This window comes from Pan troglodytes, chromosome 12 (assembly GCF_028858775.2).
Source record: "Pan troglodytes isolate AG18354 chromosome 12, NHGRI_mPanTro3-v2.0_pri, whole genome shotgun sequence".
In the NCBI taxonomy this organism is placed as follows: domain Eukaryota; kingdom Metazoa; phylum Chordata; class Mammalia; order Primates; family Hominidae; genus Pan; species Pan troglodytes.
In genome coordinates, this window is record NC_072410.2 from 119,620,417 (window position 1) to 119,645,008 (window position 24,592).

The 24,592-nt window shown below is 47.0% G+C and overlaps 1 protein-coding gene across 23 annotated transcripts in view; it reads left to right on the forward strand.

Annotated features, from left to right (window-relative positions):
* EIPR1 (EARP complex and GARP complex interacting protein 1) overlaps positions 1 to 24,592 on the forward strand; it is a 179,061-nt gene that overhangs the window by 140,937 nt on the left and 13,532 nt on the right. For all 23 annotated transcript variants that reach the window (XM_054677670.2, XM_063789369.1, XM_063789370.1 and 20 more), the window contains one exon: positions 12,285 to 12,384. In XM_054677670.2, coding sequence (XP_054533645.1) covers positions 12,285 to 12,384 — 100 coding nt within the window. The remainder of the gene's footprint in view (positions 1 to 12,284; positions 12,385 to 24,592) is intronic.

A 24,592-nucleotide genomic window follows, 5' to 3' on the forward strand; every position in this document is an offset into this window, starting at 1 on the left:
TTTGACTAGGGTATATTAATCTGTTCTCATGCTGCTAATAAAGACATACCTGAGACTAGGTAATTTATAAAGGAAAAGGGCTTAACTCACAGTTCCACATTGCTGGGGAGGCCTCAGGAAACTTACAATCATGGTGGAACGCAAAGAAGAAGCAGGCACCTTCTTCACAGAGTGGCAGGATGGAGTGAGTGCAAGCAGGGGAAATGCCAGATGCTGATAAAACCATCAGGTCTCATGAGACTCACTCATTATCACAAGAACAGCATGGGAGAAATTGCCCCCATGATTCAATTATTTCCACCTGGTCCTGCCCTTCACATGTGGGGGTTGTGGGGATTATAATCCAGGATGAAATTTGGGTGGGGACACAGCCAAACCATATCATTCTGCACCTTCCGCCTCCCAGATCTTATGTCCTCACATTTCAAAACACAATCGTGACCTTGCAACAGTCCTCCAAAGTCTTAACTCATTCCAGCATTAACCCAAAAGTCCAAGTCCAAAGTTTCATCTGACACAAGGCAAGTCCCTTCTGCCTATGCATCTGTAAAATCAAAAGCAACTTAGTTACTTCCTAGATATAATGGTGGTACAGGCATTGGGTAAATACACCCATTCCAAATGGGAGAAATTGGCCAAAACAAAGGGGCTACAGGCCCCAGGCAAGTTGAAAGTCCAATAGGGCAGTCATTAAACCTTAAAGTTCCAAAATGATCTCCTTTGACTCCATGTCTCACATCCAGGTCATGCTGATGCAAGAGGTGGGCTCCCAGATTCCTTGGGCAGCTCTGCCACTGTGGCTTCACAGGGTACACCCGACTGGCTGCTTTCATGGGCCAGCATTGAGTGTCTGCAGCTTTTCCAGGCACACAGTGCAAGCTGTTGGTGGATCTACCATTCTTGGGTCTGGAGGATGGTGGCCCTCTTCTCACAGCTTCACTAGGCCGTGCCCCAGTGGGGCACTCTGTGTGGGGGCTCCAACTCCCTAGCAGAGGTTCTTCATAAGGGCTCTGCCCCTTCAGCAGACTTCTGCCTAGACATCCAGACATTGTCATACATCCTCTGAAATCTAGGCAGAGGTTTCCAAACCTCAGTTCTTGACTTCTTTTCACCCACAGGCTCGGTACCATGTGGAAGCACCAAGGCTTGGGACTTATACCCTCTGAAGCAATGGCCTGAGCTATACCTTGGCCCCTTTTAGCCACAGCTGGAGCAGAAGCAGCTGGGATGCAGGGCAGCATGTCCCAAGGCTGCACAGAGCAGGGGGGCTGTAGGCCTGGCCTGTGAAACCATTTTTTTTCTCTTAGGCCTCTGGGCCTGTGATGGGAGCAGCTTCCATGAAGGTCTCTGACATGCCCTGGAGAAATTTTCCCCATTGTGTTGGTGATTAACATTCGACTTCTTGTTACTTATGCAAATTTCTGCAGCAGGCTTGAATTTCTCCCCAGAAAATGGTTTTTTCTTTTCTGTTACATAGTCAGGCTGCAAATTTTCCAAACTTTTATGCTCTGCTTCCTCTTGAATGCATTTCCACTTAGAAATTTCTTCTGCCAGATTCCCTAAGTCATCTCTCTCGAGTTCAAAGTTCCACAGATCTCTCAGGTGGGGGCAAAATGCCACCAGTTTCTTTGCTAAAGCATAGCAAGTGACCATTACTCCATTTCTCCATATCAGACCACCTCAGCCTCGACTTCATTGTCCATATCAGTGTAAGCATTTTGGTCAAAGACATTCAACAAGTCTGTAGGAAGTTCCAAACTTTCCTACATCTTCTTGTCTTGTGAGCCCTCCAAGTCTCCAGGTAGGAGTTCCAAACTTTTCCACATTTTCCTGTCTTCTTCTGAGCCCTCCAAACTGTTCCAACCTCTGCCTGTTACCCAGTTCTAATGTCACTTCCACATTTTCGGGTGTCTTTACAGCAGTGCCTCACTCTCTGCAGTACCAATTTACCGTATTAGTCTGTTTTCATGCTGCTAATAAAGGCATAACTGAGACTGGATAATTTATAAAGAAAAAGAGGTTCAATGGACTTACAGTTCCACATGGCTGGGGAGGCCTCACAATCATGGGAAGGTGAAGGAGGAACAAAGGCATGTCTTACATGGCAGCAGGCAAGAGAGCATGTGCAGGGGAACTGCCCTTTATAAAACCATCAGATCTCGTGGGACTTATTCACTGTCATGAGAACAGCATGGGAGAAACCTGCCCCCATGATACCATCACCTCCCACCAGGCCCCTCCTCCAACACTGGGAATTACAATTTGACATGAGATTTGGGTGAGAACACCAAGCCAAACCTTATCAGTATTGGCCTTGGCAATGATCTTTTGGATAAGACACAAAAGCACAGGCAGCAAAAGCAAAAATAAACAAATGAGAGTGCATCAGATTTAAAAGTTTCTGCACAGCAAAAGAAACATCGACAAAATGAAAAGGCAGCGTACAGAGTGGAAGAAACCATACATCCAATAAGGGATTAATATCCAAAATACATAAGGAACTCATACAACTCGATAACAAGCAAACAAAATAACCCAGTTTAAAAATGAGCAAAGGACTTGAATAGACATTTTTCTAAAGAAGACATACGGATATCCAATAGGCATATGAAAACGTGCTCAACGTCACTAACCATCAGAAAAATGGAAATCAAAACCGCAATGAGACATCACCTCACACCTGTTAGGATGGCCAGTATGAAAAAGACAAAAGATAAGTCTTGGGGAGAATGTGGAGAAAAGGAAACACTTTTATATATTCAAGGTGGGAATGAACATAATGGAAAACAGTTTGGAGGTTCCTCAAAAATTAAAAATAGAACTACAACCCAGCAGTCCCACTTCTGGGTATATATCCAAAGGAAATGAAATCATTAGCTCAAAGAGATCCCTGCACCTCCATGTCAAAGGCAGCTTTATTCACAGTAGCCAAGATATAGAAAATACGCAATTGTCCATTTGACAGATGAAGGGATAAAGAAATTGTGGTAGATACATATACAGTGGAATATTGTTCAGTCTTTACAAAGAAGGCAGTCCTGCCATTTGAAACAATATGGACGAACCTGGAGGACATTATGCTAAGTAAAATGAGACAGAGAAAGATAAATACTGCACGATCTCACCTGTGGAATCTGAAAAAGTCAAACTTCTAGAAAGGAAGAGTACAATGGTGGTTACCAGAGGCTGGTGGGAGGGGTTGGAAAGTGGGAGGTGCTGGTCAAAGGTTAGGAACGTTCAGCTTATAAGATAAATACGTTCTGGACACCTCATGTACAGCACGAGAACTGTAGTTAATAATAGTGTATTGTGTACTTGAAATTGGCTAAGAGAGTGCATCTTAAGTGTTTGCATGACAAAAAAGGGGGTTAACTATATGAGTTGATGGATATGTTATTAGTGTAATTGTGGCAGTCATTTCACAATGTGTGTGCGTATCAAAACATCACATTGCGGCCAGGTGTGGTGGCGCATGCCTCTAATTCAAGCACTTTGGGAAGCTGAGACAGAAGCATTGCTTGAGCCCAGGAGTTCGAGACTAGCCTAGGCAATGTAGGGAGATCTTGTCTTTACAAAAAATTTAAAAATTAACCAAGCAGGGTGGCATGTGCCTGCGGTCCCAGCTACTTGAGAGGCTGAGGTGGGAGGACTGCTTGGACCCAGGAGGTCAAGGCTGCAGTGAGCTGTGATTGCACCACTGCCCTCCAGCCTGGGTGACAAAGCAATACCCTGTCATACACACACACACGCACACATATATCACAGTGTACTACCTAAATATACACAAATTCCATTTGTCAAGGACACTTCAATAAATCTAGGGGGGAGAAAACCAACAGTATGATCTGAAGCAGTATTTTCCAAATTTGTTTTCATTGGACCTATAGATAGTTTTACATAATGACTTCCCCCACACATGTAAATAGATATGCATGTAACTGAAATAAACTGTTTACAAGGGAGTACTCACATTGAAAACCTGTGGCACACTGTGCTTCACTCCAGCCTCATGCTGGCCCCGGCACCCTGATGTGGCTTCATGGCTGGTCACAGGCTGCAGCCCCCAGTGGAGGAGCTCCAGTACTGGGATTCAGATATCTCATGAGCTCTTAGGCAGCCCTTGGAGTAGGCAAGTTCCTCTTCAGATGTAACAGGGGTTCCGACAGGTTGTGGCATTGCCAGTGGCATTGCCAGCAGGGACTCAGGTGAGCCCGATGTTCAGCTCGGTAGGTGCAGTGCCGTTACTGAGGGAGCTTGCATTTGAATTAGGGAGATGTCCATGCTGGGATGTTGAAGGACTGCGTGTGGTGGGGAGGTCTTGTTGGAGCAGTTATCCCTGGGCAGCTCAGCCTCTGCTAGAGTGGCAGAAAACTTTCACACGGGGCTGCCTCTTCCTGGCTGCGTATGGGGCAGGCAGTGTGCCTTGATCATGGGGCCCTGCAGCAGAGCCTGGAGCCTCATGATAGAGTGTCCAGCCAGGCACCTGTGGTCCTTTGAGGTGAAACCTGTTTGGCAATCAGGGCTGGTTGGACGGGCAGGCATGTAGCACCCAATTCTGAATCTCTCTAGTTGAGCAACCTAAGGTGTAAAGTAAGGCGGATGTGACTATTACAGGTAAAGCCGGGCGCGTGTTAGGAGCTGCATAAGTGCCGGTTGCTGTTACGGCAGGGTTGAAGCTGACTTCCTGTTGGAAGTAGCACTTGAGCCTAAGACTGTGTCTGGATGGTGAGTCCTTAAAGTAAGACACTGTATGTTTTCTTGTTTTAATGATGGAAAACAGCAAATACAGGCCGAGATGGGACCAGGCAGAGACTACAGGGAGACAAATTTAGCCGGTAAGGCGGGAATCAGGCAGGCGGTGTCTCCAGACAGCCTGGAATGAAATAAAGTCATGGCCAGATCTTAGGTTAGATTGAAGAAAAGACAGCACAACAGACATTAAAAAGTACAGTTCAGTGAGCTTTGTTTTGCATTTAGAGTTTGAGAATGATAGAGAGGTGTAACTACTCTGAAGCGTTTGTTCCCGGGATGGTTCTCTTGGTTGGAAGAGGTGGGTGCCACAGAGGAGCACTTTCTGCTTGATACATGGGGAGTTTAAGGGTCACATGGGACATGTGGTCGGAGCTGGGGAGTCCACTGGACGAATTGGTTCTGGCTTTGTCCACAGGCATGCCGCCATGCCGTTCCAGCCCTCGGAATGGGAGTGGGCAGGTTTGGGAGGAGGAGCATAGAGAGAGCAGAGGGCAGGTGTCCACCCTGGGGGCCACCTACAGGGCTGCACCTTGACCTGGCCTCAGCAGCCCCTTGCGAATTGATTCACAAGCAAAGCCTCTTTTTTAGTGAGACGCTTTGGATACTGAGTAGCAAACCCTTTCCATGGGTTTCTAGGGTGAACCAGTCTTCACTGAGTTGTACTTGATAAACAGACTTTTTCTAAGTTTATTTTTTATGCATTTAAGAACGCACAAAACATCCTCACATACTCAGAGGGGGCGGGATGAATTCTTCCCTCCTCCTTCGTCAGCACACAGTTTACTAAAGGCCTCTTAGGTGCCCGTCACAGCCTGAGCTGGCTGCTTGCATATTCCCATGAGTGGGAGGTGTGAGCTCGTTGCTCGTACAGAGTTGAGAGTCTGGCCAGGAACCCGGGTGCCGGTGGTGATCAATGTGTTGCATGTGTGGGGGGAGTGCAGGCTGCCACGGGAAAGGACCAGGGAAAGTCCCAGCGACCTTTGTGGATCAGTCAACTCCGTGGGAGGAAGTGGTGTTTCGACCAAGGCCTGAGAATGTGCAGGCCAAGTGATAGGAAGTAGGCCACATCTCTCTTCGTCGTCATCTGCAAACTATGCATTTTATTGTAAGCTGTGTGCCCTTCCAGCTTCAGTCCTGGTCCTGTGAAGAATAATCCATCTTGCCAGTCTCAGGCTTGGGCAGTTTGTAGGACCCTGAGGCTCCTGGGCTCAGATTCTTCTGAATTGTCTTTCTTGACCCTTTCCCTCTTTGCCTTGACATTTATCTCTTAACAAGAAAGACACACAAAACCGTGATTGGTTAGGGAACCGCCCGTCACTACTCTGCAAACATGTAGCCACCACCCATGGCTGTGTTTCCAGAAATCCACGAAGCTTCTGTTTGTGTAGTTGGTTTCCTAGACTCCTAGCAAGATGATATCTCGATCTGGTCTCTCTGAAAGCGAATCCACGATGTCATCATGCACCCATCTACCCAGGTGACAGGTTTTCAGTCTGTCTGGCAGTCACTCTTCAGGGCTCTCCACGCCCAGGCCTCCCTCCCACAGACTCAGTCGGTACCGAGGCTCAAGTGCCATGTGACCTTCCTTCATTTCCCTGTGCTCTTCGCAGACTTCATCACAGCCTTACAATGTTCTCTGTGATCTTCAGAACCCAAGAAGCATTTCTTGAAAGCTTTACCTGTGAGAACTCGAAGCCAGGTTATTTTCTAAAGCAAATCAATATTACCTCCTGTAGTCTTTAAGCCTTTTTTTGCTGCTTTTTGAATTATATTTTTTCTTCATAGATCTAGGAAGTTACTTATACAGCCACTTGAAACTCATTTTATTGCTTCCTCTGATAATATGACTGAGAAATATGAGCTTTTTCATAGGGAAGTATATCCCTTGGCCCACGCCAAGGCAGATATAAAATCAGTCGCATGCAGAGAAAATGAGTGGAATAGCACACCACGATTTCCTGCAGGAAATACCGTCCTCTCCCCCACTTATTTTATTCCACACCTGGAGCAAAACTAGGCTAAGATGACCCATTTTCTTCTAGCCAGGGGAAGACGGCGTTGCAGTGATATGTCTGCAGGGAGAGTGTCTTTTAGAGCACATGCTCCTCTTAAGTGCAGGATGCTGTGCTGCTGGATGTGCATGTAGAGGCAAATATTTGATTCGGCTTTGAATCTCTACCACTTTGGAATTGGTACCCATTCAAATGCATACATAAGTGTCTTGTGAAGCAAAAAAAAACAAAAAAACAAAAAAACAAACAAACAAAAAAAAACAAAAAACCGTGAGGGGATTTGGGAAACAAGTTTTCAGGAGCATTGATTATGACCATCAGCTCCTTAGGACGTGAAATGGATGCTTCAAAATGTGTCCCAGAGCTGTCCGTGGCCATTGTCTGCATGTGCACCTGACTCTGTAAATGCTCTAGAGTGTATCTCGGCCATTGTGTGCTTGTGTCCTCAACTGACTGTGAATGCTCTAGAGTGTATCTCGGCCTTTGTGTTCATGTGTTCCGGACTCACTGTGAATGCTCTAGAGTGTACCTCGGCCTTTGTGTGCTTGTGTCCTCAACTGACTGTGAATGTTCTAGAGTGTACCTCAGCCATTGTGTGCATGTGTTCCGAACTCACTGTGAATGCTCTAGAGTGTATCAGGGCTGTGTTGGGTGTGCACCTGACTCACTGTGAAAGCTCTAGAGTGTATCAGGGCCATGCTGGGTGTGCACCTGACTCACTGTGAATGCTCTAGAGTGTATCAGGGCCATGTTGGGTGTGCACCTGACTCACTGTGAAAGCTCTAGAGTGTATCAGGGCTGTGTTGGGTGTGCACCTGACTCACTGTGAAAGCTCTAGAGTATACCGGGGCCGTGTTGGGTGTGCACCTGACTCACTGTGAAAGCTCTAGAGTATACCGGGGCCATGTTGGGTGTGCACCTGACTCACTGTGAAAGCTCTAGAGCATGTCGGGGCCGTGTTGGGTGTGCACCTGACTCACTGTGAAAGCTCTAGAGCATATCGGGGCCATGTTGGGTGTGCACCTGACTCACTGTGAATGCTCTAGAGTGTATCAGGGCCATGTTGGGTGTGCACCTGACTCACTGTGAATGCTCTAGAGTGTATCAGGGCCATGTTGGGTGTGCACCTGACTCACTGTGAATGCTCTAGAGTGTATCAGGGCCATGTTGGGTGTGCACCTGACTCACTGTGAATGCTCTAGAGTGTATCAGGGCCGTGTTGGGTGTGCACCTGACTCACTGTGAAAGCTCTAGAGTGTATCAGGGCCATGCTGGGTGTGCACCTGACTCACTGTGAATGCTCTAGAGTGTATCAGGGCCATGTTGGGTGTGCACCTGACTCACTGTGAAAGCTCTAGAGTGTATCAGGGCTGTGTTGGGTGTGCACCTGACTCACTGTGAAAGCTCTAGAGTATACCGGGGCCATGTTGGGTGTGCACCTGACTCACTGTGAAAGCTCTAGAGCATGTCGGGGCCGTGTTGGGTGTGCACCTGACTCACTGTGAATGCTCTAGAGTGTATCGGGGCCATGTTGGGTGTGCACCTGACTCTCTGTGAAAGCTCTAGAGTGTATCAGGGCCGTGTTGGGTGTGCACCTGACTCACTGTGAATGCTCTAGAGTATACCAGGGTCGTGTTGAGTGTGCACCTGAGTCACTGTGAAAGCTCCAGAGTGTATCAGGGCCGTGTTGGGTGTGCACTTGACTCACTGTGAATGCTCTAGAGCGTATCAGGGCCATGCTGGGTGTGCACCTGACTCACTGTGAAAGCTCTAGAGCGTATCAGGGCTGTGTTGGGTGTGCCCCTGACTCACGTGTATTTAGCATAGCTTATGAGGGGTTGGGGAGTGAAACCTCCTTTACTGCCTGGGAGTGGCAATGGGGGTTTCTCAGCTAAGGTGACACTCACACTCTGTGGGGTGTATCAGGGTAGCCAGTGGGGCCTCTGAAGATTCTCAGGTGGGGCCCAGGAAGTGGTATATCAGACTGGTACCATGCAGGGTCTTGCTGGTTGCAGCCTTTTTGTGATATGTGGTTTCTGAATATCTGCCAGCAGATTTGACCCGTGATACTGGTGTCTGCCTCTCTCTGTGGAGCATGTTGCTTCACAGAGGGCGGCTTCGGCTTCTCCACTAATCTACAGTGGGATATAATGTACGCCTCTTTCTACAGTGCTTTTACATGAGTTTAACTCAATTTTTTAAAAAATTTGGATTAAAATCTTAGCTATGTGAAATATTTAGGGTTATTCTTTTTAATGTTTTTATTTGTTAATTGACAGATTGCAATTGTATGGGGTTACTTTCTTGAGTTTTATGAAGCACCTATGTTTATTGAAGTTAAACATCAAACTTAAAACATTTAGATGAAAACCTTTCAAAACGTATTTTGATGTTTACTACTTTTTAGCTAGAGCTTACTGCAGGTAAACCCCAGTGATTCTTGGCGGTGACTAAGAACAGCTCCTTACACAAGCTGTAATACAGTGTTGCTCTTATGGCTTTGTGAGTACATGCTAGTGTTTCAAATTCCATCCAAAACGAACTGCCCTAGGTTATGGGGTCTTATTAATTCCGTATTTTTGCTTCCTTCCCCCCAATCTATTTTGCTCTGAATTAATCATCTTTTATAGCTTGCTGAATCACCTACATTTCTGTTTAGAGCCACCCCTTTTCTCTCCTCATCCACAATTATGTTCTCTTGTGGATTTAGAAACCAGATGGTGACACAGGTTGGGACTGTGGGCAGTTGAAAGGGCACACTTGTCTTCTGAGGAAGGGCTTGAGGATGCTGCTCTTTGAAACACAGTGTTTGAAGCTTCAAAGTTGTTCAGAGGCCTTTAAAACATTTCCTCATTCTAGAGTTGTTGACTGTTTTCCAAATCCAAATGTACTAACGGTTATAACTAAATTTATTTTAAAATAGTGTTATTTGTTAATATGACATCTTCACTCTTACCTGGAATTCTTCACTCTGACTTAGAATTCATCAGCAGGCATTAAGTGTGTGCCCCAAAGGTTGCCAGTCATTGTGGGGAACATAGAAGAGTTTTAATAGATGGGGTGTATGATTCAGAAACCTTTAATCTGTTTAGAGACACTGTAGTCAAATATTTATGGCACCAAAGGAGATAGCCAAGATTAGTGTTTGTGCATTATTAAAATTGGTCTGTGGGAAAGTGTGGATAACTTACAAGCTCTTAGCTTTGATTCATAATTAGGTAGTCTTTGACATCAGATTGGCTAGTTCTCATCCTGCGATGTGTGAGTTAGTTGTGAAGGGAATCTCTGCCTTTCTGGAGCTTCTACTAAAACCCCAAGTGTCTTGGTGCTGACGTAGACTGCGTCTTGCTGGTACCATGCTGAGAAGTCACTGTCACTGCATTGTTGGCATAGCCCACACGGATACTCCTTGCTCCAGCCTTTTGCTTGCTTGTTTTTTGGTGGGAAGCACACGTGAGTTATAAGTGAGATCTGCTGGGGAGCTTATGAATCCATGGAAATTTACTGCCCGTCATATAGAAAATGTCCCGCACAGGGTAAGTGCATTACTCCACCAGCACGAGATCTGTGGGCTGCCCGTTGCATCCTTCTCTCCCCGCATTGCATTTGTTCCTTGGAATTCACTGTCAAGCTGTCCGAACTCTACCTATGTTTACCTGCAGTAACTGGGCTACGGAGAGAAGTGTGATCATTTTGCTCCAAACAAGTATCTTCACCATTAGAGTCAGCCATTGTCTTACCTGGACCGGAGCAGTGGGTTTTGGAGCAGGTTTTTCAGCATCCTAGCTTTAGAGTTTTGGTCTTGTTTACTACATATTATGTGTTTATTATGATTAGATAAGATACAATAAACTTTTGGTCTAATATAGGCGTGATACGCCTTTGATCACAGTACTATGAGCTTTCTGTGTGTTCCTTAAACTATAAATGTGAAAGAGATTGTGGTTTTGAATGATGTTAATGTTGTGATTACTAGTAGTAATAGCTCCATGGACAGTCTTGAGATGATGGTGTAAGGGAGGTATGCTTGAGGGTGCCCCCAATCAATCCATATTGTGTTCTGTTTAAGAAGAAATAGTGTAGTACCTTATTGATGTCTTTAATTACTCACACGTTAAAGCACATGGAATGAAATTCCCTTCTTTATAAATAAGCATTTAAGAATTTCACCAGAGAAAACAGACATCCATATTTGCGACCATGTTGAAAAATTCTTGGTCTCTTTATGGCTTTATCGCAGAGGTGAGAGGATTTTGGTCTTTGTTGAGTAACTGAATAGCATTGTATCATTTAGGATGGCTTTGGCTGCAGATGATGGGAAACGGTGGCTCCAATTTGCTCAAACATTAGGAAATGGCCTCACATCACCCCTGAGCCTGGTGTGGCCGGTGGCAGCTCCTCTGCCCTGCTCTAAGCTCTGTCCTCCCATCTCGTCCAGTACTTTGCCATTATCCTTGAGTGCCTAAGGAGATTGCTACAAAGGATGGGGGCATCCTGTGCAAATCATCTTCTCCTCTCTGCCTCCATAAGACTCTCCACCCTCCAGCCCCCACAGGCCTCCCTCACGTCTCGTTGGCCACTGCTGGTCAGTGTCCATTCCTTAGTTACTGATGAAGCCCACGTTGGTGAGTGTCTTAGCTTGGGCTGCCATAAAAAGCGCCACACGCTGGGCGGCGTCAACATGAAAATGTGTTCCTGGGGCGGGAAGTCCAGGATCAAGGTGTTGGCTGATTCATTTCCTGGTGAGGGCTCTCTTACTGATGTGTAGACAGCTGCCTTCTCACTGTGTCCTCACGTGATGGAGAGAGACAGAGGAAGCCTGCCCTCCAGGTCTCTTCTTATAAAGGCATGAATCCCATTGCGAGGTCCCCACCCTCATGACCTCCTCTAACCCTAATCACCTCCCAAAGGCTCCATTTCAAGTACAGACAGTCCCTGACTTATGGCCTCTCGACTTTACAATGGCATAGAAACACTATGCATTCGTAGAAATTGCATTTCGAGTCCCATACAACCATTCTACCTTTCACTTTCAGTGTGATATCCAATACGTTACATGAGATATTCAGCACTTTCTTATAAAGTACGTCTTGTGTTAGATGATTTTCCCAGCTGTAGGCTGATGTGAGTGTTGTCAGCCTGTTTAAGGTAGGTTAGGCTGGCTCTGACGATGAGTGGGTTAGGTGCACCCACTGCATTTTCAGCTCATGGTATTTTAAACTTACGACGGATGTGAGGACATAGCCCCCGTGTACATTGACGAACCTCTGCAGCATCACACCATGTGGGGGGCTAGGACTTCCACACATGAATCTGGGGAGGGGGGCACAATTCAGTCCATAACAGTGAGACAACAACAGTGTTGTCAGGCATTGCCGGATGACAGTGTAAAAAATACTCTAGTGACTACAGGCCGGAAAAGAGTTCCTGCGTCATGAAGAACGTGTATCACAGCTCTTAGCTACCAGCCTGGGTATCTCAAATGTTTATGTTAACATTTGGTACTTCTCTTTCTCTTAGTGTCGTGTGGGAGCCAATGGGAGATGGGAAGAAAATCATTTCCTTGGCTGATAACCATATCCTGCTGTGGGATTTACAGGAAAGCTCGAGCCAGGCTGTGGTAAGTAAAAGGAACAACACAGCGTTTGTTTCTGTATTTTTAAACCAAACCCTGCATGTTCTCACTCATAGGTGGGAATTGAACAATGAGATCACTTGGACACAGGGTGGGGAACATCACACACCGGGGCCTGTCGTGGGGTGGGGGGAGTGGGAGGGATAGCATTAGGAGACATACCTAATGTAAATGACTAGTTAATGGGTGCAGCACACCAACACGGCACATGTATACATATGTAACAAATCTGCACGTTGTGCACATGTACCCTAGAACTTAAAGTGTAATGAAAAAAATAAAAAAATTAATAAATGGGACCTTTGGGCTAAATTCAGAATGTAATTCTTGATTCACAACAGTTTAGAATTTTGACCTTAGTTAATGAACAGACTGAATCATCAATCAAAGAACTGACTGATGGGGTCTTTCAGGTGAAAGCCGTTCAGATGTCACTCAGGGCTTGTGGGATATGACACGGAACCCAGTGGTTTGCAAAACATGTGCGTTTTGCTGCACTTTGAGCAAAGGAGGGAGTGGGATGCCCAGGAGTATTTTCTACCGTTTCAAGCGTGCTGTCCTTTTGACGAATGGATTCTTAAAGTGTATTTGGGTAAAATCATAGTTTTAAGTAGGAGCAGTTATAACATTTTAATTTCATAGTGGTGCCTAGCTCTTGTAATGTATTTGCATGAGTTATGAAAATAACTTTTAGCGCTTTCTTTGGGTTGAGTTTTGCTTTTAAATATGCATCGTTTGAATACTTTGTCTCTCACAGAGTAAATATTAATATATATTTTTCATATTTGATTTCTTAAAATTTTCTCCTTTAAAATGTGGTTTTGACATGCATTCATAATTTCATTGCGTTTGTTTATGTTAAAGTAACCACTTTAGAAAAGAGAAAAGGGAAGAACTTTGAACTGATAGCACTTACAATGTCATTTATACCTTGGGGGCTGCGTTGCCGGCACACAGTCAAAGCGATCGCACAAACATCCATTGGATAGGTTTCTGCAGTGATGGCCTCATCTTATATTTATTTGTTCCTACCATGTTTTTTTAGCTCTTCTCCCTCATGGTGCCTTAGAATATTAATAAGTGCTTTCCTCAGCCCTCTAGGCTGACGAGGTGGTATGAATAATGATGCATCATTATTAGTAAGTGGCACAGAAGTAAGACTTAAAAATATTAAGTTTCCTGTTAAAGCTTTAAACCTCTGAATGGACAAAAGGGAGTCTCACAGCCTTCACCGTGGAATTGAGTGTTGGGCGTTCACCCAGAGCATCAATGGTGTTTAAGGAAGAGAATTATTATTTTCATGAAAAACTTTAAATATAAGGCATATCTTCATATCTTGGAGTAGAGTGCAAATTTCACACAAACTTTTAAGATAAAACAGGAAACGAATGACATTTCATGCCTGAGGTTGACCCCTGTGGACCACACCTGCAGGCTGGGGATATATGTTCATAATCTCCCACCTTCCGGGAGATTTGGCAGAGTCCTGGTCATGGTGGAAGGCGATGCCTTCCTTGTCCCTTCCCTCCCTGTGTTTTCGCGGGGCATTCCTACATAACTATAAACCTCCAGGAAGAAGGAGGGAAATACTTTCCTATTAAAATGCCAGGCTCACGGTAGGCTTTGGGCGAGACACTTGGGCAGAGGGCTCCATTCCTGGTATAGACACTTGGGCAGAGGGCCCAGCTCCTGGTGTGGGAAGAGCTGGGTGGAGCCTTCTGCACACCTACTGTGCTCGCTGCCTCAGGGAGGGTGCCGGGGAGAAAGGAGACCCCACAAGTTAGGATGCGGCAGGTGGAGACCTATTCTGTAATCAAACTGTGAACACATCTTCAGAGCCTCGGTCATCTCAAATGGATTTCATGGTAGGGTGATTAATCTGTAACTTATTTTCTGCAGAGATCAATTTAGTTTTCTCTCCCCCTTTTTTATCCACTGTCAGCAGTTCTGTCAATATCACTTTGTGACCCTCCACTATGGTATTTAATACAGAAACCTTCCTATCGATTTGAGCCATTTTCACACCCAGCTTCTCAATGTCTTTTTATTGTTTGAGGATATTGCCTTCTGTGGTGAATCTAATCTCATGCTCACTGCATCATTACCTTTTGCAATTAAATTGGAAATTCCGTGCCATTTATAATCATTAGCAGAACTCAGGGGAGGTCTGGAGTGGAAGGTTCCGTGGGGGCCACAGACCCCGATGAGGGTAGAGGGATGGCCGTCCTGTGTCTGTGCGTGCTCATTCATCTTCGCCTTTCCCAGCTTTCACTCGCCACGAAATAAATAGCTTCTGTCAAGGAGCCGACAGTGGCGGAGCGAGAAGGAAGCTTGCGTGAGGATTCGCTCCACCTCTGCCTTCTGTTCACGCAGGAGAGCAGGAGCTCCTTGAAGGTGGCCATCTAGAGAGAGCCATCTGCTTGGCGTGACACACATGGCACCTCTTTGAAGGAAGGGAGTGTGCTTCAGGAACACAGTGTTTCTATTGGGAAGTTTCTAATCAGAGGTTTAAAATGTACCACAGGAGGATCAGATAAACAAACATAAGCTGGGGGGCACTCCTAGCGACAGCAGCATGGTCCTTGCAGCCAACGCCATGTCCAGCGTGCCTGTCATGCAAATAGCGTTTGTGTTTTGGGGACCAAGAGAGCAGTGGGCAGAAGCCGAGCTTAATCTCAGAGCTCGTGGGGAGGGGCTGGGAACTTTGCGGGCGGTCGGTGGGTTCTATGGCTCCTTGCCAGCGCACCTTGGAAAGCCTGTTCTGTTTTCATCTTTCTTGTTCTCCAAACTGGAAGAGACGTGGTACAGAGGAAAGAAAGAGGCTTGTTTTGTTAGTGTTAAAGTGGAGAACTTCATGCGTGGAACCTGACTGCTGGTTCCAGCAGCGACCCTCCTGTTCACTGCGGCGTGCCCATAGGTGGATTCATTTGCCCTTTTATTTCTGATATTTTATTAAAATTTTATTTACTTATTTTTAAACTTTCGTTTTAGGTTCAGGGGTGCATGTGCAGGTTTGCGATGTAGGTAAATTGCATGTCACAGGGGTTTGGTGTACAGATGATTTCATGAGCCAGGTAATAAGCACAGTACCCATGGGGAGTTTACAGTCCTGTCTCCTCCCATCCTCCACCCAAACTATGCATGTTCTCACTTAGTAGTGGGAGCTAGGCCAGGGGCGGTGGCTCACGCCTGTAATCCCAGCACTTTGGGAGGTTGAGGCGGGTGGATCACCTTACATCAGGAGTTCGAGGCCAGCCTGGCCAACGTGGTGAAACCCCGTCTCTACTAAAAATAAAAATAAAAATAAAAATAAATTAGCCAGGCGTGGTGGCATGTGCCTGTAATCTCAGCTACTCAGGAGGCTAGGGCAGGGAGACTTGCTTGAACCTGGGGGGTGGAGGTTGCAGTGAGCCAAGATCACGCCACTGCACTCCAGCCTGGTGACAGAGCGAGACTCCATCTCAAAAAAAAAAAAAAAAAGTGGGAGGTAAACAGTGAGAAGACCTGGACATGGAGAATGGGACAGCAGCACCGGGACCTCCTCGACTCGCCTGCGGACGTTGCTTTCTTGTCTAGAAACCAAGCGTGCTCATCCCTGCATGTGGCTGTGACTGTCGTGGGGGTGTTCAGGGACAGCTCCTTGTCCCAATGTCTGTCCCCTGTCCTCTGTGGCAACACAGACCAGGACAGGCCTCACTCCCCAGCCTCTCTGCAGCCTGGTGTGGCCGTGGGACTGAGTTCTGGAAAAACAGATGTGGGTGGGACAGATGCGTTCACCCTGAATGAGGAGTTGTTTCCTTCGCATTTTAAGTCTCTGCTCCTGAAACGTGGAGGTGGCTGGCAATGCTCTCTCCTATTCTGTCACTTTTCTTTTCCTCTTTTTAGTAGGGTCTTTTTCAGAGCAAAAGTTTATCTCTTTTTTTTTTTTTCTTTTAGAACAGTTTTAAGTTCACGGCAAAATTGAGTGGATGATACAGAGATTTCCCACAGCCTCCCCCACTCTCAGCATATCCCCTGCTGGCGTGGGACCTTTGTTATCACTGATTAACCCACACGGGCACATCACCGTCACCCAGAGCCCCTCGTTGACATTAGGGCTCCCTCTTGGTGCTGGATGTTCTGTGGGTTTGGACAAATGTGTCCTGACACCTGTTCTCTACCGTGATGTCACACAGAATTGTTTCACGGCCCTAAAAATCCTCTGTGCCCCAACGATGATTCTTTCCTCATGCTCTCTCTCCAAGCCCCTGGCAAGCCCGATCTTTTCACCATTGCCATTGTTTTGCTTTTTCCAGGATGTCACAGAGTTGGATCCATACAGTATGGATGGTTTTTAGATTGGTTTCTGTCCCTTAGTAATAAGCAGTCAAGGTTTCTCCAGGTCTTTTCATGGCTTGAAAGCACATTTCTTTTTATCACTGAGTAATGTTCCATTGTCTGGAAGGTTCTCCATGTCGATGAAGTTCAGTTTGTTGGTCTTTCCTTTTATGCATTGTCCCTTGTCCCAGGGCTGAGAGCTGAGATGACTTGGATGCTGAAGATCGTCTCCTGCTTTCTCCTCAGGGGGCTGATCGCTGTGCGTTTGACAGTGACGTCAGGGTCCACTTTGGTTAAGATGCACAAGGTGCCTGGGCCTCCTTCCACGCACCCTCGCCATGCGGGGGACACGGAGTCTGGGCTTCCCTGTTGTAGGGGGCAGCGAGGACATGGTTTTTTCTGGGCTGCTTGTCTGGAGTACGTGGTTTCTGTCTAGAGGTTTTGTGTCCTACTTGGCTGCCCCTTTTTGAAAATGTGGCTTTCAGTGGGCTCTTCTGGGGCCTTATTTGGTGGTGTTTCCTGGCTTCCAGCTTCTTCAGCTCCAGGTCTGGGGTGAATGAGGCAGAAGGAGACCCCAGGGAGCCCCACTGCATGTCTCCTTATGTGCCGCATGGGCCTGCCCTCTCTCTCCAACTTTCAAATCACCCTCTGTTGTATGTGCAGTGTCCAGGCTTTCGTTGTGCTTAGTGAGAGAAACACGGAATGGGTGTACACCCTGCCTTCCCACCAGCAGGCGTCCCGGAAAAGATGGTGCTGGTCAGCCACCTCCACTATTGTTCCCGCTTCTGGAGACCTTGATAATATGAGAGCTCTTCCCTTGTCCTATTAGAGGGAAGAATCTGAACATTCTGAATGAGCGTGCACGGACCCTGTGTGTGCCATCATTCCCAGGCTGGAGGCCTTGTGGGAAAGAGGAACACTGGAGTCGGGGAGCAGGGATGGCCCCAGACACCTGCACCTGCCACGGGCCTCACTCACAGAAGGAGGACCCACCACGAGCCTCACTCAAGGAAGGACCCGCCACGAGCCTCACGCATGGACAAAGGACCCGCCGAATGTTTCCTGGGGGAATTGGGGTTGAGTTATGACTGCAAGAAGTCAGCCATACGCCAAGCATACCAGAATGCCATGGCCAAATTCATTCAACAGACACTCAGTGAGCTCACTTTGGAGAGGGTAATAAGGACTTTTCCCAACAAATGGTCATTTCTCACTATTTTTAAGTAGTCCTTTTAATCAAAGACACAGACCTCGTCGTCATATAATTGGGCCCCCTCCCAACTGACAGATGAGAAGAGGAAAGCTAACGGAAGCAGAGGAAGTTTCTGAAGGTGACGTGATCTGACTGCCAGATCTGGGGCTGCGGGTCAGGTCTGATGCCCTGTGAGTGAGTCACACCCGGGCACAGAGGTGCTCACGGCGGCATCTGCCTGCCCAGACCTCTCCTGTCCTCCTTCAGGTCTGTGAGGTTCTCAGATAACTTGCTCTTATTTGAGTATCTTGAATGATCAATAACATTTTGTCCTATGAGCATGAATTTGATTTTTTGAAAAAGTTAATTGGAACAAAATCTGGTAAATAAAATAGGTCAGCAAGCTTTGCAAAAGCTGATTAGTGGAAAACGGGTTAAAACCACATGAAAATTGATTTCCTTGTAAGACTCATAAAAAGACATTCTGAAATATTTTGAGCAGAGACTGCATCATTAAAATAAATGTCAGCTTTATAGCCAGGGGTTTCAGACAATGGCCAGTGAAATTTATGTTTTGGATATTTGTTTTGAAAAAGCCATTATCTTTAAGAAAATATGTAGTCAGTGATTTACTAAGTTGCATATTTTAATATCATAGTATAATTTACCAAGTTGCATAGTTTTAATATCATAAAACTACATGTATAGTTTGATTTTGTAAATATTGGAGCTCACTAGCATTTTCTTATTAGTCTTCCACTCAGATTTTGAATAAAAGTCATTAAAAAACAAAAGTGGCTAGGTGCTGGTATCTAGCAACTGAGCGTCTTTTTCCCAAGCTCTTAAAAGACTTCTTTCTGGTAATACAAAACAAATAATATATTTTTAGAACCAGGCGTCTTTAAGAAAGAGGAGCTGCTCACCCTGGGGAGCTTCGGCACAGGCTCCCCATCAGCACCCTGTTCTGAGTGCCTGCCATGTCCAAGGGCCACCTGAACTGTGACATGCTGCTGGAGCTTTGGTGGCCGACACAGAGCCTCTGCCTTTTGTAATGTGCCATGCGGTTATAGGGCCTGCAGTATCTAGATGATGCATTTAATGTAAGACTTCAAGTTTTGCTGGAATAGCTGGGACAGGCACGGGTCAGTGGGAAGGTGCACAGAGTACAGGACGACCTGAGCTGGGGCGGCAGGGGAGGCCCAGAGGCAGTGAGTCCTCCTGCAGCTAGGGCGGCAGTGCAGCCTGCAAAACCAGGTCTCCTTCCTGCCACTCCTTAACAGTGTGACCTGAGACATGTTCCTTGGCCTGACCAAGCGTCCATTTAACAGTGGAATTACAGGTTACAGGAGAGCAGCGTTCCTCACAGCAAGCTCTTAGTGTGTGCCTGTCAGGTAGATGGACGGCGGGTGGGTGGACGCGTGGATGGGTGCGTGGGTACATGGATGCGGATGGAGCAGCTGTAATACATGATCTCCAACACTGGGCCGTGGGTGAAGGTTACCCAATAGGAGGGTCACCAAGAAGACCCTCGTGCAGAGGCAAGACAGAACTTGAGGTCCCAGAAAGCAGTCTGTGTCTCCTTCATAATTAAATGACTTTCCCCAAAGCCAGCGAGTGATCATTACAGTTCAGACATGAGGGATCCGGCGTGCTTTCATGACGCGCTGCTCCCAGTGTTTTCTGCCCTCATTATTCTTTTTAAAAGGTCTTTTTCCCTCTCCCAAGAATTGCCTCTAATTAGACCCACCTCTCCAACAGATCACTAATGTCTAATTGGGGTTGCAGAAAGATTTCTTATAGTCTATCTTGGTAAAAAAAAAAAAAAAAATTCTGATCTCTACTCATGGTCTTTCCAATTTCGAGTGTGTAAAACTGAGGTCACATCTGCATTTTGGGGTTTAAGACACACAGTTTTTCTCCAGAAACAGAGCTTAGATTTTTGTGTAGCAAAGGAGGAGTGAAAAGACCCTTTTAGTTCTATTCTTCCTACAAATAGAATCCTTTTAGAAATAAACTAAAAATAAGTTTAAAACGGCACATCGTGTCACCTAGTGGGGACAGCCGATGCCCTGTGTACATTTTCTGATACAGGAAGGCTCTACTCTTCCAGGAGGCCACAATGCAGACTCTCATGGGGGTCAGCTCTGTGCACCTCAGACTTCGTCTCCCCAGGGGATGGTACCCTTGATAGTGTGTGGGAGCCTGCAGCCCACTGGGGGCTCTGTGTCCCATTCAAGCTGGGTGTGCACAGCCTCCCTCAGGGCTAAGGGCCCACCTGCCATGTGACCCTGGCAGGACACACCTCCACCCTTTCTCTGTCCCCTGGTGCTACCAGCTCCTGCCATCTGGAAACGAGCCCTGGCAGCGAGGTATCCCACCACAAGAGCCTGGATGTCCCGCCAGGAGAGCCCAAGTGTGCCACCAGGAGAGCCCAGCCCTCCCAAGATCCTCTTCCTTTTCTTTTTCTTCTGCATCCTGAAGGTGGCGCTGGGCCTCAGGGACTCCAGCAGATTTCATTTCTGTCGCCTCCATCAGACCATAGTGCTCCAGAAGGCAGCGTCAGTGTTCGCCCCACATAAAGACCACTCAGAGCTCTTCTGAATGTTCCAAGGTGCTGTTTTTTGAGTCATAGTAAGGATGAAGAAAAACGTGTTTAAGATGCCTGCCACGTGCTAGGCACTGTCTGGACATTTGACCTGTATTATCTCCTTTAATCCTTATAACACTGCAGCGTGGGTCCTTTAATATCGTCATGCGTGAGTTATAGGAGCTGGAGCCAAGCCTCAAAGAGACTAAGTAACCTGCCGATGATGGCTTACTCGGAAGCAGAGCTGGGGTTCAAGCTCGGGGCATTCACGTTCAAAGCTGGGACTGGAATTCCCAACCAGAGATAGGGAAGGGAAGTTTCCATAGGTGTCATCGGCATTCTCAAATGGGCACTAGAGGTGCAGCAGTTAGGTTGTATTTGGCTGCAGGACACAGGGAATGACTTAAACAAAGAGGAATCTTTATTATCTGCTATAACAAGAAGCTTGGAAATAAAGTGATTCAGTGTCTCCACAGCATGAAGGCCTCGGCTGCTTTGCATCTTTCCACTCTGCCATATCCACATGTGACTGCTTTCTGCCTTCATGACTGCAAGGCAGCTGCAGCAGTTCCAGCCATCACATGCAGACTCCCACAGTTCCAGTGCAGAGAAAGCAGATTTCTCTGCATCTCTGTTTGTAAGGAAGGCCTTTGTTAGAGGTGCCTCTGTCCAGTTGTCAGACATAATGGCAAGTCATGTCTAAACTAGTCATTGGCGAGAACAGTTTCCTCCTGCTCAGCTCAGAGCAGTGTCAGTCCCTGAGGATGGGATGGGAACGGGCTCAGGGTGGGATGGTCATGGCCGTTTTGTAAGCCAGCCCCTCCCGCCTGCCATGCAGCCCAGGGTGCACAACCTGGGACACGCCTGCACCGGGTGCTTCATGCGTCCTGCGCCCTAGACACCACAGCCTTGCTGTTTCTTCACCCTGCTGTTCTCTGTCCAAGGTGAGAGGGTGGTGCGTGCTTCACTCTGCTGGCCCTCCATTTTCCTTGGTATTGGTCAGCGTGCATGTGGTAGGGTCTGCTGTGAGTGCGGCCTGCAAGTAGTAGGGTCTGCTGGGAGCACAGTCCTACATGTAGTAGGGTCTGCTGTGAGCACAGCCTACACGTAGTAGGGTCTGCTGGGAGTGCGCCTGCATGTAGTAGGGTCTGCTGTGAGTGCAGTGCTGTGTTCTCTGTAGTTTTCCTGTCCTCCAAATCAAGCCACCCTTGTCAGCTCTGTGGCTCTTGATGGCAGGAAATACAGCTTTTTGTCTCTCAAAATCTTCCGCTGAGACTCTTCTTAGATATGCTCCACATGAACTGCTAAAGACGATGCCAGGCACGTCATTTTGCTCGTTAGGAGGTGTATTCTTTTGTTCACATTCTGGCATTAGTAACATCTCCCTTGAAAGTTTTGTGGGCGCCTTTAATCATTCCTTTTGGACCAGGAAGCACTGAATATTCTTCTTTAATGTCGAAAAACAGATTACTGCATGCATCGCACCCTGTGGAGTTCTTGCTGAGTTCTGTCTCCGTGTCCCCAGGAAACCAAAAATTGTGATTGATTAACCTTACAACTTACACTGTACTGTCTGCCCTGAGTAGACCCTCAGAAATTGATGGTGAAATATCTTTCAGGCTTTTATTAAAATTTACCTTCTAGGCTTCTCTGCACCTGTGAGTGTGAAGTTTTCAGGGCCTGGGAGTACAGGCGTTAGCATGACCAATGGAGTGGAGTCAGGTGACAGATCCTGTTTCTGCCTCCAGCTGGCTGTGGCCACAGGCAGCTCACCCACTCTCCCTGGGTTCTAGTTTTCCCAGCTGTGGAGTAAGGGGGGGCCACAGCCCGCCTCTGAGCTGCTGAGATCCATCAGGGTCTCCCCTTATCTGGGGGCATCTCCCTGTCACCTCTGGTCAGTGCCTCGTGTTAGTTGTCTGTTGCTGGAACAGATGACCTTGAAGTGCTCAGCACGGCCCACGTGTGTGACCTCAGCTTTTGTGTGGATAACCTGGAATCCAAGCACACCTCAGCTGGGTCCTCTGCTTGAAACCTCCCTCGCACGAGGCTGTGGTCTCAGGGTCAGTGGGGCTGGGCTTGCTGCTGGTCGGATGTCGCTCCTTCTGGGCCGCTGGACTGAGGGCCTGGATACCTCCAGCTGTTGGCCAGAGGCCACCCTCAGCTGCCGGCCGTGTGGCCCCACAGTGTGGAGCTTGCCTCATCCCAGCCAGCAAGATGAAGCCCAGATCTCTTCTCATCTAATCCGCTGAGGGACCCCGCCCTGCTGTGCTGGTTAGAGGCCAGCCGCTCTGGGGCAGGGACTCCATAGGCAACCAAGTCTGAGGGCCATCCCAGATGCTGCTGACCATGGGCCTCTTCTGCCTCCAGCTTCCCTGGTTTTCAGCCTCCTCATGTCACAGCTTCACCTCTGCCAGCTCTGCTTTTTTTATCTACCCTCCAGCTGGAGGAGGCGCCCCGAGTGCGGGCTCTCCTGTCCGACTCAGTGCTGTGCTGTCCCGGCCTCCTGGCCTGGTCTGTTTTGTCGCTGACTACCGGCACGTGGTTCCCCTTCAATCAGGTTTATTTACGTTACGTATCTCTCTGCCTTGGTGAGGCTTTTGTTTTTGCCAGGAATGGCTCACTCCTGTGTTTCACTGATTTAGGTTCTGTTCAGTCTGTAATGCCCATCGCAGTTCCTAAGCCTCATGAAAGCTTTCCCTAGTTACTCTAACCTGGATGAGTTCTACTTTATTTGAAATCCCTCTCAACGTACGTTATTATCATTTACCCTGGCTTTGTCACTTGTTAGCTAGCTTTTAAAACATTGTACAATTATTTAATTGCTCCAAGCCTCAGTTTTCTCACCTGTCAAATGGTGATATTCACATCTACATCATGTGACTTGTGATAATTTCACTAGGAAATGAGCATAAATGCTCAGCACAGGGCCTGGCATTGAGTAACTGATAACGAGTTGTGTTTGTTGAGTGATTTCGTTGCACACATTTACCTCGGCAGCCAGACACCGAGTGTGAGAACAAAAACCACGTCTGCCATCTTGGCTCTTGGCACGGCTGAGGAGCTTGCTCAATAAATACTTGTTGATCAGCTGCAAGCCTAATTGGTAGTTGGTTGATGGCTTAATTAATTAACTTACTCTTTCAAAAATCTAGACGAGTCCTTAAGCTGAAGGCTAGGATGTGTTTTATCCCGTGGGTTTTGGACGCAAGTGGTGCTCCATTTTGCTAACTGAACTTCTGCAAGGAGCACTTACGGAGTTAGAAGTTGAAGTGCAAGAGCTTGGGATGGCAGAATAGCTCTGCTGGGGGCTCAGCTTGCATTGCTTGGCTCAAGATTTCGGGCCTTCCCCTTCTGGAATGGCCCTGTGGTGTTTCGCACACACGAGTCATCAAGAACTTGTCCAGGCCACTCTGCCAAATTTGCATTACCTTCTAAAGGTGTGACCTTGCGTTTCTGACTTCTAAAGAGTTTCATAATCAACCAATAAAGTTAGTAGAAAGTTAACTGGAGCACAGTATCGATTAGTTAGAAACAATATCCAGCCTTTTCATTATATCTGCTAGTTGGTCTTTTTTACTGTATTCATTGTCATCAATGGATAATCATTAACCTGATAAGTAGGTCTTCAGAAATAGTACCTGTAAAAAATTTCACTTGACTTTTTTCTGTTTACCTAAAGGGAATACTACAAAGGTATTTCTTCATTCATATTGTCCATGTGGAAGTTAAGACATTGAACTTAGGCCGGGTGCGGTGGCTCACGCCTGTAATCCCAGCACTTTGGGAGGCCGAGGCAGACGGATCACAAGGTCAGAAGATCGAGACCATCCTGACTAACATGGTGAAACCCCATCTCTACTAAAAATACAAAAAATTAGCCAGGCGTGGTGGCGGGCGCCTGTAGTCCCAGCTACTTGGGAAGCTGAGGCAGGAGAATGGCGTGAGCCCGGGAATTGGAGCTTGCAGTGAGCCGAGATTGCGCCACTGCACTCCAGCCTGGGTGGCAGAGTGAGACTCCGTCTCAAAAAATAAATAAATAAATAATAAAAAATAAAACAAAAAGACATTGAACCTAACTAACTGTAAGTTGCCAAAGT